A 21,473-nucleotide genomic window follows, 5' to 3' on the forward strand; every position below is an offset into this window, starting at 1 on the left:
GCTATAGAAAAGCATTAGACAAAATCTGAAGCCCTTTTATTATAAAAACTCTCAACAAACTAACATTAAAAGGGGATTTCCTTTATCTTAAGGCAACTGTGAAAAACCCACAGATAACATCATACTTAATGGTGAATTACTGAATGTTTTCCTCCTAAGATCATGAACAGGAATATATCTGTGCTATGACTACTTCTATTGAAATTACCCTGAGGCTTCCAGTCAGGGAAGTTAGGCAAGAAAATGAAATAAAAGGCATCACATTGGAAAGGAAGAGGTTATCTGAATTTGTAGATGATATGGTCTGGTACAGAGAACATGATGTCACAGCCCGAGATTCAGACTCAGAGTGGCTCAAACCTGTGGCTGTCCAGTGTTCAAGTTCAAAGCACACTGGCATTTGTGTTCAGATGGAAGCACCTGTCATCCCAGGGAACAAGAGATCCCATGAGACAAAGTAATGGCTGGCCAAAGCTCTTAATTATAATCATTTATCCTGCCCACTCTTTCAAAACCATGTTCAAACTCATTAAACATACCAAGATGTTTGTGTCACATAATCAACTTTAACATTCTAGTTGCAAAGCTGTTTCTTTTTTTTTTTTTTTTTTTTTACTTTAAATGACTGATTTATTCTTTTTTTGATGATTTTTTTTTAAAAATTTTTATTTAATTTATTTTTTTTAATTTGCATCGAAGTTAGTTAGCACACAGTGCAACTATGATTTCAGGAGTTGATTCCTTATGGCCTGTTACCCATTCAGCCCCTCCCCCCTCCCACAACCCCTCCAGGAACCCTCAGATTGTTCTCCATATTTAAGAGTCTCTTATGTTTTGTCTCCCTCTCTGTTTTTACATTATTTTTGCTTCCCTTCCCTTGTGTTCATCTGTTTTGTATCTTAAAGTCCTCATATGAGTGAAGTCAGATGATATTTGTCTTTCTCTGACTAATTTCGCTTAGCTGTTTCTCTTTAATGCACAAGCATACATGATTTATATGCTCCCTGAAAAGCAAACTTGACTCTTCCCTGTCACAAGGCAAAAAGAACTATGCTTTTTTAGTGATAATTCTTGACTTTGGCACTTTAATCAAGTGTATTGTGACCATATATGGAAAAGGCTGATTTGAGACAAGGTCCTTTTTCCTTTCTGGTTTTTTTCTAGTCGGTATATTGCTCGCAGGTGGTCGTGACATGGATGAGGAAACACATTTGCAGACAGGAAAAATCCAGCAGGAATATATATATGTCCCCCAATATCTAAAAGTTATATGAATTGTAAACTATTTCTATAAGTAAATAATGGTATCTTCACCTCGAATTCCATTTAATGGGATGACTTTCATGTCCCTCCTCCCTTGTTGCCCTCACTCCTCCCTGCGAAAACGATGTGGATTCTCCCATCAGTGCCCTGTTTGCACCTGTTACGTGGGGTTCAGGAAGGAGAGTAAGAACTCAGGAAAGAAGGCTTTTCTTCTAACTATAAGTTAGCATGAAGTAATACACATCCCTTTATCTCTCTCTCTTTTAAGTGATAGGTGACAGAACTTCAAAATGAAAGGGAATTTGGTAAAAAAAAAAAAATGAAAAGGAGAAAAGACACTGAAATATTCATCACCATTACACATCACAGTAGCCTTTCTCTGATGATAGGACTTTGCAGCAACTTTGAGATGTTCTGGCCACTTCAAGTCGTATGATGTGGGAAACGGGAGGAGGCATTGTTTTTGGCAGAGCAAAAACTTCTACATCACAGCGACAAGAAGGGGTGAAGATTTGAAGTTTAAGACATACTATTCCCCAGAAGGTCCGTCTTCTCTTTCTACACTCATTTCTTACGTGAGCCCATCCTAACCAAGGGATTTAAATATTACGTATGTGCTGGGTTTTCCGAATTATGGCTTCAACCCTAGCTCCTCCGTGAACCATCCAGGACTCACACATTCCCTCCCTCCGTGGAGCTCCATCACTTGTCTAAGATGCACACACATGTCTTTGATGCCCAGAACTGAGCCCTTGATTCACGTCTGTCCCTGACCTGCTCCTTCTCCAGGATGCTTCCTCCCTGTAAATGGCAACCCCATTTTCCCAATTGCTCAGGCCAAACACCAAAAGCAACACCAAAATAAAAATCTCACAGAACTCCGCGTTCTCTTATTCTCCACATCTCATCCAATGGCAAGACTTGTCTCCATCACTCTTCATGGGATGCTCCAGAATTTGACCACTTTTTACCACCTGCACTGCTACTCCAGTACCAACCATCATCTTAACGGGGCTTCCTACTTCCAGCCCCCCTCCCCTGCAGCGCAGCAAAAACAATGCTTCTAAATGTAGCCAGATCACATCCTCGGCTGAGAACCTTCCAGGGCCTCCTGGCGCATTATACCTCATGTTCTCCCAGTAGCCTGTGAGAGCCAACACCTGTCTTCACGCTGCTCCTCTGACCCCATCCTCCACAGTGCTCACCTGGCTCACTCTCCTCCTTGAACACACTGTGGCTCCTATCATCTAGAACATTCTGCCAGATATGCACATAATTCCCATTTCAATTCACTCGGGCCTCTGCTTTAATGTTATTTAATCAGTGATGCTTTCCCTGATCACCCTCATCTGAAATACCACCTTCCAGGGTGCCTGGGTGGCTCAGTCAGTTAAGTGTCCAACTTCAACTCGGGCCATGATCTCACGGTTCGTGAGTTCGAGCCCCATGTCAGGCTCTGTGCCAACAGCTCAGGGCCTGGAGCCTGCTTCAGATTCTGTGTCTCTCTCTCTCTCTCTCTCTCTGTCCCTCCCCTGCTGGCACTCTCTCTCTCAAAAATAAAATAAAAACATAAAAAGAAATGGAAATATCACCTTCCACTGCTCTGTAGTGTTCTACTGTGTCTTATTTTTCTTAAAAGCATATCACCACTGAATTATTGTATGTGTATTTGTTTATTACATTATTGTCACGTGTCCTAATAAAATGTAAGTTATATGAGAGAAAAGGCATTTCGGGGGCTCCTGATGCTTTCCTAGCAGCTCTCACTGTGCTTGGTATGCGACAGCTCAAAATCTCCTGCTGAATGATTCCACAAATGTTCGGCTGCGTGTGTGTTTCTGTTGTGAATTTCTATTCCTATAACAAATGCTCAGAATAGGTATGAAGTAAAGGTACATGGCCTGTTTTATTGAGTGAAAACACGCTCGGTTCCACTTTTATTGTTATCGCTCGTTTCTTACCATACCAGTGGCATTCAGCTAACTGCAACACAAATCTGTTTTCATTCCTGGAGAGAACAGAGGTTTTCATGAATTCCATTTTTTTCACGATGGTAACAATTTTTAGACAGGCCCTCTGTTGTACAGACTGAAGGCTACAAATTCTAGCTTCCCTTGGAGCCAGGTTTGAGCATGTGATTAAGATCTGCCTTGGGTTATAAACCAAAGGGTCATGAGGTAGCTGCTGGGAAGTTTCCTCAAGAGAGGGCAGTAATGAGTGTTTTCTGCCCTCTGCTTCTGAGTCTGTTCCTCCATCAGGTTGCTCAGAATGTGTGTTGCCATCTTAGAGAATGAAGATGAGGAACAAAGTCTAATGAAAGTAGGAATGTGTGCTGGAGGGATCCAGGCCCCCCAAAGAACCCAAAGGACAGAGCACCATACTGCCTCTGGCCTTTTATTAATGGGGAAGAAATTAAACTGCTAACTCACATTCAAGCTACTCACTGTGGGTATTTTCTTACTTTCAGATGACCTGAATCCACAGCTGGGTATCGTTCATCTCCGTAAAAGCCGTAGGGTTCATTTATCTTGGACCGTGAGAATGATCTCCCTCCCTTTCCTCTCTTTCCTCTTCCTTCCTCCCTCCCTTCCTTCCTTACTTCCATTTTTCCTTCCTTCCTCCCTTCCTTCCTTTCTTTCTTCCTTACTTTCATTTTTCCTTCCTTCCTTCCTTCCTTCCCTCCTTCTTCCTTCTCTGTGCATCCCCCCCTTCTCCCTCTTCCTTTCATTCCTCTAAGATTCATACCAACTCATGGGGAGGAGTTTGGTGTCATAGTATCCAATACTTGAGCCCACCAAAGAAAAAGTTCACTTTTTTTTGAGAGAGCATGTGAGCAGGGGGGGAGAGAGGGAGAGAGAGAGGATCCTAAGCAGGCACCACACTCAGTGTGAAGTGTTACAAAGGGCTCAATCTCATGCTCTTGGGATCGGGACCTGAGCCAAAATCAAGAGTTGGATGCTCAACCAACTGAGCCACCCAGGCGCCTGAAAATCAAATCTACTTTCAATGGACGTGAATGATTCTACCATTAAACTTCCTCCAATTTTTCTTTTCCTTCTTGGAGATAAAACCAAAATGAAAGTGACTCTTTTGAAATGAGTATTAAAGAATTAATGAGCACTGATTACTGAAATGAGTCATGGAATAATTATCAAAGAATCTCAATAGAAATAATAGATCTCACATATTTAAGTTTATAATTTTGCTACTAATTTTGCTTAAGTAAAATACCACTATTCTTAATTTAACTTGGGCTAATGAAACACACTGATATTTAACTAACCTTTATTAGGAAAAAAAATCATTCTTATTGTAACAATTGCCTATGCCTGGTTTAATGTATTTAGTTTGGAAGATAAGATTAATGAAGCTACTAAAAATTGCAAAAACAATTCAGGCTTGATCATTTTTGGTCTTTGAAAGCAGCTTACATTTCTGATACAGTTATTATATACGGCAGACAGAAATGAGAGACTCAGCCTAAAAAAGAGAAGCCAATTAAGAATTTAATTACAACTATTTAAATTCTGAGACTAGGGCCAGATTCAAGATTACGTGCCAAAGAGGGATGATATAAGGCAAGGCCATCTTTTAGGCCAATCTTCCCCCTTACTGATCCCTTCAAGGTCACAAATTCCTCTACTGTTAATTACTCATGCACTCATTCATTCCTTCATTCATTAGTCATTTTTGTCCTTTTTTCAAAAAATATGAGGTAGTTTCCCCAACATAAAACAGAAAAAGAGGTCAGCGCATTAATAAATAAATGAGGTCATATTAGAAGTGAGAAGCATCATTGTCCCAATGAAAATTCTTCATAAAGTATAACAAAATTATTATTTTTAGATAGATAAACTCATTATCAAGGAAGAGAAAACACTAAATACACAGAGAGTATTTAAAAGCAGAGTGTGTAGGGGTATTGATGAAAAACAGCCCAGGAGGAACCAGAGGCTTATACGTGCCTTGGAGTGTGAGATTTAATGTCTATGCTACACAAAGTAGGGATGCTCTCAGGCATTTTATTGAAGGGAAATTGGAACTGAATTCTTGAATAAAGTCAGAAGCCATGAAGTGCTATCCTACCAAGAAATAGGAAACAAAAACTATGTCCACCAGGCTGATAATTTTCAGGGAAGTTGACTGACTAGGGTGATGAGTCAAAACAGAGTCATCCTAAAATGAGATCCATGCTAAGGGGTTAGTCAAATGCACTAACCCCTTGTGTAGTGAAGGGACTTGGACCTTGAACTTACTTTAACAAAATGCTTTGACTTGAACTAGTGAACCCCAGAGACAGCTTGTGGAGACTGAAAAACGTATCGTAATAATGCCTTTGCAACTCAGAGTATGAGATCACCATGGACCCAAACCCTGGATGCTGGTGAGCTCACAGTTAAAATTACATACAATCCAAGGAGGCATGTCACTATGAGTCAAAAGATAGATCACACAGCAGAATTCATGCATTTATACACCACCATAACAGAATGAAGGAAGTGCTATTTTCACGCAATATATTTATGATACTAATAAAGGAAAAGAAAAAAAAAGGAATCCTTAGGTAAAATACAGAATTATAAAGAAATTCAGATTTTAAAAAGAACAAATAGACTTCTTAGATATAAAATAATCATTGAAATTATACACGCGATGTGGATGAGGAAATCACCGGAATGACTGCAGCACAATGAAATAAAGAAGTGTAAACTTGGAGGAAAAATTCTAAGACCCAGTAAACATAATGAATAACACAATATACAATTAATAAGATTTCAGGAGGAAAAAAGTAAGGATAGAAGAATACATAAGGTGATAATGTTAGAACTTCCAAGAACTAAGTAGAAATATGAATCTTGAGATTGAAAAATCACACCTAGTCACTCAGGTAAATAAGAACAAATATACATTGGGAAATAATATAGTGAAGTTTGCAGGGGGCTGGGAAGCACACATGGAGTAAAGACAAATTATCTAAAAAGGAATATAATGGGATTGACAGAAAACATTTCATTAGCAACAACAGCTGCTGAAATTGATGTGATATCATCATCATAATAGTAAGGGAAAATGAGTTAACTTAGAATTTTATACCCAGTTAAACTACTATTGAAGAGCAAATGTGAAAAAGGTAGGTAAAAATATTTTAATATAAAGAAAAAAGTAGGTGCTAATGCTACCCACAGACCTTAATAAAAGAAGTAATAAATGATATATATCAGCACGAAGAGAAACTTGAAGAAATAACTTTTTAAAAGATGGTGAAATAAATAAAGGGATTTAAGAGTATACCAGGAAAGGGGGCACCTGGGTGGCTCAGTTGGTTAAGCATTTGACTTCAGCTCAGGTTATGATCTTGCAGTTTGTGAGTTTGAGCCCTGTGTCAGGCTCTGTGCTGACAGCTCAGAGCCCGGAGCCTGCTTTGGATTCTGTGCCTCCCTCCCTTTCTGCCCCTAACCCATTCGTGCTCTCTCTCTCCCTCTCAAATAAGCATTAAAAAAAAAAAAAAAAAAAAAAAAAAAAAGAGTACACCAGATAAGCACTGACAAATGTGTATAATTTTTGAATGATTATATTGTACACCTGAAGCTAATATGACAGTATGTTAATTATGCTTTAATTAAAAAAGGGCATTGATGGGGCACCTGGGTGGCTCAGTTGCTTAAGCATCGGACTCTTGATTTCAGCTCAGGTCATGATCTCACAGTTTGTGAAATCCAGCTCTGCCTCAATTTCTGTTCTGATAGTGCAGAGCCCGCTTGGGATTCTCTCTCTCCCTCTTTCTTTGCCCCTCCCTGCTTATGCTCTCTCTCTCTCTTTCTCTCTCAAAATAAGTAAATAAACTAAAAAAAAAAAAAAAAAACTGATGAAGAAATAAGCTGGTAAAGAACAAGAGCAAATCTAAATCAATACTGACTATAATTATCTGGAACAAAATCTCTAAGAAATAATTATGTAGAAGATACAATGATTAACTTCAGAATATACTGAATGAAAACTGTATGTTATATACATACAGTTATATACATATGTGGTTATGTAAGTACATACATTTTAGATATGTATGCTGTATATAACTATGTGTGTGTGTATGGATGTGTGTGTGTATATATATAGAGAGAGAGAGAGAGAAGAGAGAGAGGACACATGTGCATAAGGAAGAGAGAGAGAGATATTAACTAGTAAAGGAAAAGAACAGAACAAAGAAAACTGAATCAATCCTTTAGAAGTTAGGAAGTGGGGAAGTATACCAAGAAAGGCAAGGTCGTTGAAATGTAAGATGGCAGAAGTGAGTCCACATACACCAGCAATAAAATCAAACACAAGTGGAATCAAATCACATTAATACCGAAAAAATATCAGATCGAATAAATAAAAACCAAGATAAAAATCGATGCTGTTCGTAGGAAGTATACGCAAACAATAGCGGCTTCAAGATGATGGAAACTTATCTACAGTAAACATATCATAGGATCAAATTTGTACCGCCTGGATCGCGTGCACATGCATGTTTATTGTTTTACGCTCTGTACTTTTCTGTATCTTTGAAATACTTCACAAGAAGAATCATTTAAAAAGAAAAAAAGAAACATGAGGACACTAGCATGGAAATAAGAGGGCATTATAATACAACATAAACATAATATAATATAAATGTAATACGAAACAAGCACAGAAAGTTCCAGTCTCCACTCTCCCTCAGTGGAGCCCGCGGACCTACCCTGAGCTCTCCAACTGCCAACACAAAGAGGGAAGTGCAAACCAGCACAGATTTCAAAACGTTCCGGCTCAAAATCCAACGTGTTGCTCAAGAGAAACCCACTAATAATTGGTGATGATGCCCGAGACAAGGAACTTCCATGGGTCCTCTTAAAGATACAGCACAACAGAAGAGAGGTAAGAAAAGAAAAACAGAGACAGAAGACATCTCCCTGATGCTCTCTGAAAAGTGCAATCCCACAAATTATTTTCCTTGGTCCCTGGAAGTTTCTGGCTTCTTTGGCATCATCTTTTAAAGTGTCCCAGTAGTGGATTGCCGGGTCATAGGGTAGATCTATTTTTAATTGTTTGAGGAACCTGCATACTGTTTGCCAGAGTGGCTGCACCAGTCTGCATTGCCAACAGGGCTCTGGGGTTGCTTTTTCTCAAAGAAAACAAACCAAATTAATTTGAAAAGATGTACACAGCCCTGTGTTTACTGCAGCATTGTCTACAATAGCCAAGATACAGAAGCCGCCCAAGTGTCCGTCGGTAGATGAAGGGAGAAAGATGTGGTACATGTGCAATGGAGTGTTATTCGTGCATAAAGAAAATCTTGCCGTTTGTCACAACACGGACGGAGCCAGAGGCTAAGTAAAATAAGTCAGTCACAGAAAAACAAATACCATATGATTTTACTCCTCTGTAGAATTTAAAACACAAAACAAACTAATAACAAAAAAAGAGACAAAAAAACAGACTTAAATACAAAGGACAAACTGGCGGCTGTCCAGGGGAAAGCGGGGGATGGGTGAAATGGGGGAAGGGGATTGAGTACACCCAGCGTGATGGGCACTGAGTAATTACAGAGTTGTTGAATCATTATGTTGTGCACCTGAAACTCATAGAACACCGTATGTTAGTTATTCTTGAATAAAAATAAAGAAAAAAAACCCAAATGTATACTATGAAAAAGAATTACTTTGCATAGTACGAAAACGGATGGTTGAAAAAGAAAAAACGTCCTAGTCACTTTCCTTTCTCCTAATTCCTTCCAGTGAGTGATAAACCCTGTCTTAATTATGATACAGAAAATATAAAAAGTACTCATCCAATAGGAAGATGTAGAAAAATGAAAGAATTTTTCTACTTAATAGTAAAAATAAGAGCCCACTTCCCTTGGTAATATTTGTTTCACCTATATACTTTTTTAATGCCCTTCGGCTCTATCAGTCAGTAAGCTTTGGGTGTGCAGGCTCCGTTTTCTCTCCCAAGCAGCACAGGCCTGGAGCTCAGAAGCAGCTTAATTTGTTACTTTTTCAGAATGGGAAATGGATGTGTTGACATGGGGAACTTTCACGGAAGATTCTGTAAGCCCAGTAGAAGAGCTCATTTGGCCCTTGTATTTCAACGCTAATTTATGGGGGGTTGGGGAGGGAGGGAAAGTCACTAGGAACCTCTTCTAAAAGGAGGCAGACAGCTTGGAACGTGCATGTGTGAGTTATACCGTGACTTGTTATTACTTCCATAAATGCCTTCGTATTGGCTTAGGGCCCGGAAGAACGTCCTCTGGGGTACAGAGGGGAAAGGCAGATCATTTCTCTCTAGTTTCCGCAACACCCTCATGAGACAAAATGCAGTTCAGTCTCGGCAAGTCAAGTTGCCCACAAATGCTGCTGAAGTTGAATGCAAACACGCAACTAGATCAGACTAGGTTGAAAACGGTTGCTTTGGCTTTTACAAAATTGCGATAAGCAGTAGAAGATTTGTCTTAAAAGTTTCTACATCCCCAATTATTGACAAACGGACAAGAGTTTTGTTTTCTTCTTTTCTCTTAGACCACAGAATGAGAACGAATCCATCACTTCAGAGACAGTTGGTTGACTTGTGTTGCACTCAGTAAGAAGGTGCGAGAGAAAGGCAATGTAGCAATCCCAGGTGACTGGAGTTTCACCAACAGATGGGACCAGAAGTCCACCCCAAAGTGTGAAATCTGGCTTGCTCAGTTTCTCCCCTCTGTCCCCAGGTGCCTCCTGGGAGGGGTGAGCTGGACAGTGACCCCATAACAAGCTGAAAGGGTGGCAGAGGGTGGACTTCAGGAAGAAGAAGGTAGAATCAGAACGGACAGGTACGTAAAGTGTGCTCAGAGTGGGTGTTGTCCTTTTAATACATAATGACGGTATTTATTTATTAGAAACAACATCTAGACATTTATCTCTTTCTGGGTAAAGTTTCTTGGGCTACGTTTCTTACACCGGGCACCAGACTAATATGGAAATCAAAGTAAGAAGGTTAAATTTATTTTTTTAAATCCCTATAAATAGTGAATCAATACGTCCATTTTGAAAATCCAGTATTATTGTAACTAAGCATGACACATGGGAGCCACTTAGCTTCACTGCCCCCTCCCCATGTTCCCTCTGTTTGGAAATCTGCATCCTCTCTTATCCTTTCGTATAAGTAGCTCTGGTAGAAAGGTGCACCCAGGGAGAGTCCCAGTGGAGAACCACATGTACTTACTTGGGTAATACCAGAATCTGCACGATAAAAATGCAGAACAATATGAGACACGCGCAGGTCACGTAATACTTGAACGCTGGCAGTGCGGTGGCTCGGTACTGAGGGGACAAGAAGGAAACCATGAGTGACATTCTCTGGGAGGGGCTGAAACAATCAGCCAGCAGCCTACCTGCACCTGTTTTCATGTATCCAACTCCTAAGTTATGATGTGCCGAGAAACAAGCCAGGGACACGGCCGTTCATCGCTGGCACTAAGTGCTTCCTCCCTCCAGCTGGGCTGTGAAAGCGTTTCTGCCCCCAAAACCAGGATTTTTATGAGAAAAACTGACCAGCAAGGAAAGGCAGCACCTGACCACAGGGACCAGTGAGGGAACTGGTGGCATCACTGTGAGCGTGCAGGTGCGCGGGTCCCCTTGTGGGTCTCACGTCCACAGCTTTGGGGGAAAGCAGGCGACCATCCACATATTTAACTTTTGAAGCGTACTGCGGACAGGCAGTTTGCTCATCTTATTTATTTTAGTGTTTTACGTTTATTATTTACCTCAATGCTACTCAGGGCCAATGAGGAACTCTGTAAGACAGAGAAGGCCGGTGGGTTTTGTTCTAGGTCTATGACCGTTCCGTTTGCTTGTGTGCGCCTGGCTGATGGACTCTTCTCCTGCAATGACTGGCTTCACATGGCTTTCCGTAACATCCATGACCATACACTGACCAGGGTAGCTGTCCGCCTGGGACCCCCTGCTTGAGTTATGCAGAGAAAAGCCAGCCAGCACTGCACTCATAATGGTGGTAGCGATCTCTGTCACATGTAGCCCCGACGATGGTGTGACCGGCACTCTAAACGCATAACACACACCAATTCATTTAATCCTTACCACCGCCTAAGGAATGAACTATTATTGTCCCTATTTTTGGGTGAAGAACTTCAGACCAGAATGGCTGGTTAACATTCTTTTTTTTTTTTTTTAATTTTTTTTAACGTTTTTTTATTTTTGAGAGAGACAAGAGATAGAATGTGAGCTGGGGAGGGGCAGAGGGAGAGGGAGACACAGAATCGGAAGCAGGCTCCAGGCTCCGAGCTCTCAGCACAGAGCCCGGCGCGGGGCTCGAACCCACGAACTGTGAGATCATGATCTGAGCCGAAGTCGGCCACTTAACCGACTGAACCACCCAGGCGCCCTCTGACTAGTTAACATCCTCGGGGAGACACAGCACATGGCAAAAATTGGGACAGGCTCCCAAACCCAGGGTCCCAACCACCAGGCTCTACTGCCTCACAAAAGAGGGTATTCTCATAAAATTAAAGGAAAGAGCAGTTTTTGTGCCCACGCTCTTGAAACCTCCTGGCAATACCGGCAGGTTGCATTCACCATATCTGCATAGACCGTGCCCAAGTCGTGGGAAGTTTGAGTACACGTGCCTTGGGTTGAGCTGTGGGGTTTCAGTGCGGGATGACGGGTGTCTGGGTGGTCTACTGATGTTTCTCTTGCTTTATGTCTTACTGCCTTTGACCCCATCCTCCTGGCCAGAAGAGCAGGCTGGGGGGAGGTGGACAGGAAGGGAGCTTACATCCCAATGGCATCTACAATTTGCCTCAACGTTGGCTTCTACAAATAGGCACACAGGGAGAATGTCAGCAAGAACTGTGTTTTAAGATGACGATCGCCTTCTGTTTACTTGAATATTTTACTTGTGACTTAACAGGATAATTTACACGCCGGTGAAGAAGCGATATTCACATAATTGCGTAAGTGTGATTACATTTTTGCACTCGCTTGCACCCTTGTCTTTCACCTTCTTTGGGGCTGTCAAGATATGAATTGGGACTTCCTTGTGGTATTAATAAGGGAAACGGACTCGAATCAGGCAGGAATCATTTCACATTTAAACGATAAGTAACCATCAGTATCTGTTCAAGTTATTCAAGGATAAAATGGTCGATAGTAACGATGAATTATGTCACACGTCAATTTGGTAAGCTGTCTGCAGTCAGTATGTTGACTTGGAATCAGGCAATCGATCTTACTGACTGCTAACACAAAAGAAAGTTTAGGTGCAACTAGAAAATCCAACCCTGATGGATTGTGGCTATTCTGTTCAATATCCATAAAGCAATGACCTGAATATTCTCAACAGAATTTTAATACCAGTGCGGCAACCACTGACATTAATATAGTAGCTTTTGTTTGAACTAAGCCTGTAATTATATAGCTGGATGATAAAAATTGTCTCTAACTTGTTCCTTTCTCTAGACCAAAACAAAACAAAAGGCAAATGCAATAAAACCAACCTAGAAGAGGGGTGGTTTTTTTTTTTGGGGGGGGGGGTAGCAATTACTTAATACATTTTAGCAAATGCATGTTAAGCCTAACATGTAAAGCCCAAATACATGGGGCTTTTTTATTTGAGCCTATCATATCTCTTACTGGAGGGGTCACAAGGCAAAAGTATTTAGATGCAACAAACACTTAAAAGTTTGGCATTTCTAATTCTCCCAAACAGATGTTGAATGTAAATCTCATATATTTGTTCAATGATTTGTGTAAAGAAGCTGTGCATTTATCAGGAACGGTTTTATTTTCTTTTAAAAACTTTTCTAAGAAAATGTGCCACTGAAGGGCACCTGGGTGGCTCATTTCCTTAAGCATCCGACTTTGGCTCAGATCATGATCTCACAGTCTATGAGTTCGAGCCCCGTGTCGGGTTCTGTGCTGACAGCTCGGAGCCTGGAGCCTGCTACAGATCCTTTCTCTCTCCCCCCCCCCCTCTCTCTCTCTCTCTGCCCCTTCCCTGCTTGCTCTCTGTCTCTCTCTCCAAAAACAAACATTTAAAAAAGAAAAGAAAATGTGCCATTGAGAAAGCCAGTCATTAGCTCCTGTCTCCTCCTTAGCCCGGTATCTCACACCCGTTGAAGATGCCACTGCCACCTGCAGGGCTGAGCCGGGTGCCCGGCCAGACAGAAACTCGGTAACAAGACACACAGTGCAACACCTTGTGCATGGAGGCAACACAGAAAAGGCTGTAAAAAGGTCTGATATAGTCGGAGGCGAGGTCAGTGCTTCGTGCCGAAAACAGGAGCACAGTTTCATGAAGGGATTTTTAAAAACTCACATTTCAGATAAAAAAGACTGGGGGAATAAAAAAGTAGCTTACTTCTTTTTCTAGTATTTTATTGTAGAACAGGAGCGAGATTCTCTGAATGTCTTCAGACTTGAGCCACTGCCTGTAAATAAAAAGGACAAACATCATTAACCCAACCCTCCAACCAATGAGCTGGAAAACTACTTTTTAAACAGTAATGGGCATCCTTCTTTCTTTATTGTAAATCATCCAAAACTGAAGTTAAAAACAACCGCATGATGCCAGATCTCTGGATACGGAGTCTAGGAAGAAGGGGATGTGCAAATATGACACCCCTCTTTAGGAGTGACCCTCCTGGGAAAACTGGCCGTTACAGTCATCATACCAAACTGAAACTCGTGGTCCCGAATTAAGTAACTAGGGAAATAGGCCATCAAAAAGATCCAAGTACATCGATAAATTTATTTCCTGACATTTTACTGAAATCACATGGTAGTTTCATCCCCTGAAAAATTTGGTTCATAGAAAACTACCGTTTTTCTTAGCTTATAGCAAACAATACATCAGAGCATCAAAACCATTTAGGGTGTCCTCTGAGTTCCGGGAGGGAAGATCTTGCTTCTTTCACACTTACTGAAAATACTTTCACGGTCATGTCTTTCATTTCCATAAAGTAAAAAAGTTTTGTTTGAATGCGGTGTTGAAAAATAGGTAAAAATACTAATACATTAAGTGATCGGTTCAGGCCACTCGCATAATATGGAGATGCAAATATATATATCCATGCAAACACGTGTGTAATACATATATATCCCTCAGATGTTGAAAAATAACTAAAAATCATATGAAAGTGTGCATTCTGATGCATGGATTGACTTTTAGAAACAGGTTTCAAGAAGCCGGTTGAAATAGACAAAGAGCTTCAGGACAAAACTTTTCTCTAGGACGCTTTACACGCTTGCAAGTGGAAGAGCGACACCAAGCAAGCCGGGCATGTGATCCATGCCTGGTACGGTCACACACTTGGAAATAAAATAAACGCACACTCGATGAAACAAAGCTGAGTGAAACACGAAGATACACATTCTTACATCCACGAGTACAGGAATGTAAGGAAAAATGGAAATCTATGTGCCGAGAAAAAAATCTAGAAATCGATACCAACAAAATTCATCACCAACTGGTTTGGGTCATTACACGGGGGAATTTACATTTCTACTTCCCTAGTTTTCTTAAATAACTTTCTAATAAAAAAATAAACTGAGTTACGTATACAGGCATTATAGATATGTGTGTCTATATTATATGTGTGCATAAATAATGCATATATAATGTATATGTGCATATATCTACAAGTGCATATATACGTGTGTATATATAACGTATATGTGCATATATCTACAAGTGAGTACATACGTGTGTATATATAACGTATATGTGCATATATCTACAAGTGCATATAACCGTATATCTACATCTATACCTACATATCAATATAGAGGGAGAGAGAGTATATATATTTGAGGATATTAGGTATAAAACTATGCTTTACATAGGTTTCCAAAAACTGTTGTATCTGTTCAAGTAATTATCAATTCACATGAATTTCTCACTATGGTTCTTTTGCAATCCATTGTGGCCTACGGATTTCGACTCCCTGAGGTATGTTTGGGGGCTAGGGATTTGAGGATCCAGGAAAGAAGGCCAAGTCAACGATTGCACTTTACCTTGTAATCGGCAAGTCCAGCCGCCTACTGACTTTGGATGGCGGGGGCGGGGGGTGGGGGGGGGGGTGTCTCTAAATGTACAGAGATGCTTCCCATCGGGGCTAATGACTGGTTAACCCAGGAGATCAGCACATTTGTCCAGGTCCTACCGGGACAGCCCTGCATCCAGAACCTCGCACCACACGTGTACCGCGGTGAGCCCGACTCACCCACAGATCTACGCTACAGACAGCGTGCTTCCCAGCGAGGCACAGAGGTCAGTGATGCGTTCTAGAAATGATGGCCGCTGAAAGTGAGAACCATGAAAATGCCTTTTGGTTTAAGGCATAAGCTTTAGCTATCAGGGAAACAGACTTTTCTGGGTATTTCTTATTACTGTACCAGCTGGAAGAAGTATTATGGTATCGTTCTGTTCGAGGAGAATGGCTGGAGAAATAAAAGGTTGGTTAAGCAGCAAAAAGAGCAGAAAATAAAATTGAAGATAAATTTTAAGCATATTCATTTTCAGAACCGTGTGCTCATTATGAATATCGAACCATGAATAATGTATGGAGGAAACGTATTCAAAATACTTTTTTTTTCCTTTATTGAGAGAGAAAAATCTAATTTCGAAGTGCCTCTGGGTAACCTCAGATTGGAAATAAAGTAAGAGCGAAATATATCAAGGAGAAGTAAAAGCAGCTCCCGAATGAACAGGGCCTCGTGTCCAGGGCTGGTTTCCGCTGCCTGCCTGTGTCCTGCGGGTGGACAGGAAGTGCTCCAGGCCAGGCCTTACTTCCCTGTGTCCCTAACACTTAACACCGAGTTTCGTCAGCCACGAGTGCTGGGTTCTTCTGAGCTTTTCCTCGGAAGGAAGGAGAGTGTATTCTTCTCACAGGCTTTGCCGTCAGAGGGTCTCTGAGATGGCCTCAGCTCCCTTCACTGACGAGCAGGACACTCAGACATTTGTGTGATTTGCATGTTTGGAATAGGAAAGGTTAGTGGGGGCTGATAAGGTCAAATACGATTTTTGGGAACTGGAACTACAAGAGAGGCAAAGAAGGGGAAAGAAAGGAAGAGAGAGGAAGGGAAAGGGGAAAGAGGGAAGGGAGGGCGAATGTGTGTTTTACTTATGGGGTCCTGACATGGTTCCTGACCCAGGAGGCCTATGGGATGAAGAAAATCAACCCCACTCCTGGGCTATATAATGAGCGATTCTCTATTTAAAAAAAAATTTTTTAAGTTTATTTCTTTATTTTGAGAGAGAGAGACAGAGACAGAGAGACAAGGAGAGAGAGAGAATCCCAAGCAGGCTCCATGCTGTCAGTGCAGAGCCCAAATTGGGACTCAAGCTCACGAACCGTGCGATCACAACCTGAGCCAAAATCAAGAGTCGGCTGCTCAGCCGAGCCACCCAGGCGCCCCAAGTGACTCTGAATTAATTTATACCAAGGTTTTTTTTGTTTTGTTTTGTTTTTGTTTTTTTGTGCTAGGCCCAGCTCAAGCAAAGATTCAAGCAAAGATCCTGAACAAGATCCTGACTTGAATGAGGGGACTAAGTACATGTACATCCTTACCCAGAATTCTTCTGGCACGTAAGCATGTAGGTTCTCACGGCAAAGAGGCCACTATAAAATAGAGAAGGACCCCTTTCCTACGGTGATGACTGGAGGTTTCTATTTCCCCCCAATTTGTATGTTGAAGGCCTAACCTGAAGTGCGGCTGTATCTGGAGATGAGGCCTCTATGGAGGTAATCAATGTTCCATCAACGTGGCCTGAATAAGGGTGGGGCCCTGATGGGAAAGAATTAACGTCCTTATAAAAAGAGACACCAGAGAGTTCTCTCTCTTTCCCTGCACAGCCTCAGGAAAAGGCCATATGAACGCAGCCAGAAGGTTACCTTCTGCAAACCGAGGGGTTAACTCTCACCAGAACGTGACCATGCCGGCACCCTGATCTTGGACCTCCAGCCTCCAGAACTGTGAGCAGTAAATGTCTGCTGTTTCAGTCCCCCCCGCCGTCCGTGGTGCTCTGTCACGGTGGCCCAGGTGCACTACAACACCTCTCTAGGCAGTATTGAAACTGAAGGCTTCAGTGGCCTGAACGGTGTACTAAGGCCTGTGACATTGGGGAAAGATGGTCTACAGAACCCCGGATGAGATAAATGCTGCTGAACAGGTGGTGTCTCAGTGTGGGGGGCCCAGCCTGCCTCAGCCCTGCGGTCTGAGACGCTCTGGTCTGTCTGTCCTACGCTGGCACATCAACTCCGCCCACCGCACATATTTAAACTTGGCACACAAGCTCTTCATGAACCCTCCAGCTCGTTTCCTTCAGCACGAAGGCCACGGTCTTTCCCTCTTAGAACTTTTCACATTACTTCTTTCTGTTTTTGCTTAAAAAAAAAACAAAAAAACAAAAAAAAACAAAAGAACAAAAAACCAAGGGGCGCCTGAATGGCCTAAGTGGGTTAAGCGTCTGACTTCGGCTCAGGTCGTGATCTCCCAGTCTGTAGTTCGAGCCCCGCGTCAGGCTCTGTGCTGACAGCTTGGAGCCTGAAGCCTGCTTTGGATTCTGTGTCTCCCTCTCTCTCTGCCCCTCCCTTGCTTGTGCTCTGTCTCTCTCTCTCTCTCTGTCTCTGTCTCTCTCTATCAAGAATAAATAAACATTAAAAAAAAAAACAAAAAAAATGAAAAAAAAAATTTGGGAGAACCTGACATGGCAGTCCCATCCTCAAGATAACCATATAGAATGAATGCCCCTTTATTGAAGTTAGTCTTACAGGAAAGCCCACCTCCTCTAGAGAAAAATGCCCCTAGAGGGGATGGCCTGGGCACCTTTGACCATGAGGCCTCCCTTTTCCCACAATGAGGCTCTGAGAAAAGCTTCTGGCAAGTCTCCTCCGTGCAGAACTATCAATCATGCTTTCTTCTTGTCACCTCGCCTTCCAGACTAAGTCAAATCTCTCGCACCTCTGCCCTGAGCACGTGTGCGGTGACTTCCCTCCCTTAGGGCTTTGCAAGGGGACACTGCGCCTTGTGTCCTGGATGTCAAGCACATGCTGACACTGCCCAGCCCTTAACAAAATGCTTGATAAATGAGTAAATGAATGAATACATGAAAATCTGCATATAAATCATGGTTTCCTGCCCACTGCAGAAAATGACAGAATGGTACGTCAAGTCTGGGATCTCTGTGGAATCCTCAAGTGGAAATTCAAAGACAGAAGACCATCATACGAAGGCACGAGAGCAGGTGATGAATAAGGTCTAACAGAATGGGAATGAGTCTCGTTAAAAAATATATGCAAAGCAGCTTCCATTTAAACACTTCCCTTTTGGCTTTTGAGTACAGCAGGACATTTCTCCCTATTTCGCTTCTGAAACGTGTTGGGAAAATTACAACACAAGCAGTTACACCAACATCAAATACCACCTTAGAATAAACCTACGTTAGAACATAAAGGCAGTCGCTCCGCATGTATTTGAATACAAAATGATACAGTACAAACAGACAATCCGAAGGCCACCTCGACAAAAATAAAGCCAAGCCAACGATTATACTACCTAGTGATTCCTTCAGTAGGAACACTCTAAAAGGTGGACACAAAGGTAGTTTAAGAAGGTACGGGTCCTGTGGGAAGACATGCTGAGGCTCGTTTTAGATGCGGGTTTTCTATTATTACTGTGATTACGGTCACGGGCTACACGTGGTCAGGAACAAGGTGTTCTCTTTCTCCCGATGTTGTGTTTTCTTCTGGTGGGTCACAGAGTAGTAGGTGCTGTTTCCTCTGGTTGAACGAATATATCCTTCCACCCATATCACACGTCATCAGACTCCACCCTGGGTTTTAGCTGCCAGATTCCAGGTCATCATGTTTCTCGGTTCGTGATGTGTTGAGGTTTCGATTGGGGCAGAATTGAGGCTGACTTTTAGACTGCTGTTGGTGCCAGGCAGAGCAGAGCATTTGTCTGGGCATTGCTGGCGTGTCCCGAGTGCTCCAAGACAGAAGGGGGGAGGCTTTCTCTATTTGGAGCACAATGAGGGGCTCCAGACACGTGTTAATTGAACACGTTAGCATATGTGAATTATAGCTCTAGTACAATCAAGATAACTTTATTGTTATCTCTGCAATCACACACACACACACCCCCTATGTACACATACATATACACTCATGAGAGTCTTTCATAAGCTGTGTAAATATTCTAAAACGAATGCTTATAAGGAACAATCTAGAAAAGACACAGTTTTTAAAGCTGTGTAACGTAATTCTGGAAGCAGGGAGTTTAGGTGAAAACCATTCGTACTTTTCATGACTCAACTTTCATGATAAAAATCGTGGAAAGTTTTCCATTAAGTCTTTTCATCTGGACCTACGGATGTGCTTGCTACAATTTAAATTAAAAACGCTTTTACTCAGCGTCTAAGGGGTACCTGGCACCACACTGTCACCCATCTTTTGCCTCCAGGAATTCAGCCATGACACATGGACCCACGGAGAATTTCAAGGCCAATGAATGTAGTTATTATGTCCAGGCTGCGAAAGGTACCACCTTCTTTACATGGTTTCCCCTGCATCCGTCTCCTGGACCATTTAAAACTACACTGGCAACTCACAGACTTCACAGACTGAATGCCATTTTGTCCCCCAAAGAACCTTCATCTTCCCACTGCTGCCACGAATTCAGATTCTAATGCTCAAAACCTCTCTTCGACAACGGAGAATGCAGGTACTTCCACGTTCCCTGATTTTTCAGCGGAATAAATGCACTTTCAATAGATACAGTCACATAATCCAACTCAGATTTTCCCATAGGGCATTCCTATCGGTCTTTAAAAAATCTTACTTACTGACCATATTTCGCTCTGATTTTTCTGTGTTTACATCTCATGTTGTTTATCAGTAATCTACTTGGAGAGGATTTCTTAGGCAGGGATTAAAATTTTTCTAATTGACGGAAGCTGTTATTAAGGACAACTGAGGTGAAATGAAAGCCTCTAAAGGAATGGCTTTGTCATGGTAAGTATTACAGAGTTTCAGGTAAAATTCTTGGAAGGCGTGACATGATTTCCACATACTAGGGTTTGAAATAAAAAACGTGTGATAATTTAAGGTTGAGAAGTACTCACTTTTGGGCATTAATTCCATCAATTGCTTGAATCATCCTTTCATTTAATTCTTCCTCAAATCTCTTCTTTTGCGACTTGGTTCTACGTGAAAAGGGAAATATTATGATAGAGATTATGACTAAACCGAATACTAAGTCCATTTTTCTATGATGCCAAAACCTCTCTTTCATTCTGCCCATTGAATTCAAAAAAAGGCAAAATGAAACAAGAGTCTATGAGCAGCCTTTACTCTATTAACACTGAGACACTCTGCCGATTGAGCGAACTGACTAGAGTTTTTTGGTGCAATAAATGTTGCCTCACTTTTCACTTACGGCGAAACAATACCAGACGTTAAAAAGCCACGCTGAAAGATATGTACTTGGTGTTTACGATAAAAGAACTTTCTGCATCTAGGAGATGCATTAGCCCTTGACGTGTTGCCTTGGTAAACTTTATTTTATGACAGAACACCCTGGTTTTGGAAACTCCCCTGTAAAAATCTGGTCTGGTTGAAGAAAAAAAAAAAAAAAAAAAAGAAAAAAAGCTATGCCTTGTCCATGTTTCCCTTGGTCAGTTTTCAAAAATTTGCAGAAGTCCACTCTTCCTTGAGGCATATCAAAGCTTAATTGGATGCATGTAAATCTTCCTCAGTATTCGAAAGCACAGTTCACGGGAAAACCCCACATATATCTGCAGACACTCACTTGGTCTTAGAAGAAAATAATCTTAAAAAAAAAAAAAAAAGAAGAAAATAATCTTCAGCCATAATAAAGGATGCCTTGGAAATACATTAAGTCAAAAGAATGTGTTCTCTGAGTTAATCTGACCATTAGCATAAGAATGATATAAAGGAGAAAACCAAAATAATCCCTATTTTCTAGAAGTTAAACAGCAGCGGTACCGAGTGAAAGCACAGGGGAGCGTCACCAAACTGGCCTGACCCAGCCTGTGCACCGCATCATCAAGCCACCTCGTCCAAAGTGGAGACAGCACTAGGCTTCTCTGTGCTCTGGCGGGTTAAAAAACTCATTGGATGGGCCTTCTATTCTGGAAGAACAGTAACTCCTCTGATTTCAGACAAGAATAGCATT

At 41.6% G+C, this 21,473-nt stretch overlaps 1 protein-coding gene across 4 annotated transcripts in view; it reads right to left on the bottom strand.

Moving 5' to 3' along the window:
* Positions 1-21,473, bottom strand: part of ADCY2 (adenylate cyclase 2) — a 417,821-nt gene that overhangs the window by 89,758 nt on the left and 306,590 nt on the right. For all 4 annotated transcript variants that reach the window (XM_045442405.1, XM_045442396.1, XM_045442387.1 and 1 more), the window contains 3 exons: positions 20,401-20,481; positions 13,636-13,705; positions 10,483-10,580 (listed from right to left, as the gene is read on the bottom strand). In XM_045442405.1, coding sequence (XP_045298361.1) covers positions 10,483-10,580; positions 13,636-13,705; positions 20,401-20,481 — 249 coding nt within the window. The remainder of the gene's footprint in view (positions 1-10,482; positions 10,581-13,635; positions 13,706-20,400; positions 20,482-21,473) is intronic.

This window comes from Leopardus geoffroyi, chromosome A1 (genome assembly GCF_018350155.1).
Source record: "Leopardus geoffroyi isolate Oge1 chromosome A1, O.geoffroyi_Oge1_pat1.0, whole genome shotgun sequence".
Taxonomy (NCBI): Eukaryota; Metazoa; Chordata; class Mammalia; order Carnivora; family Felidae; genus Leopardus; species Leopardus geoffroyi.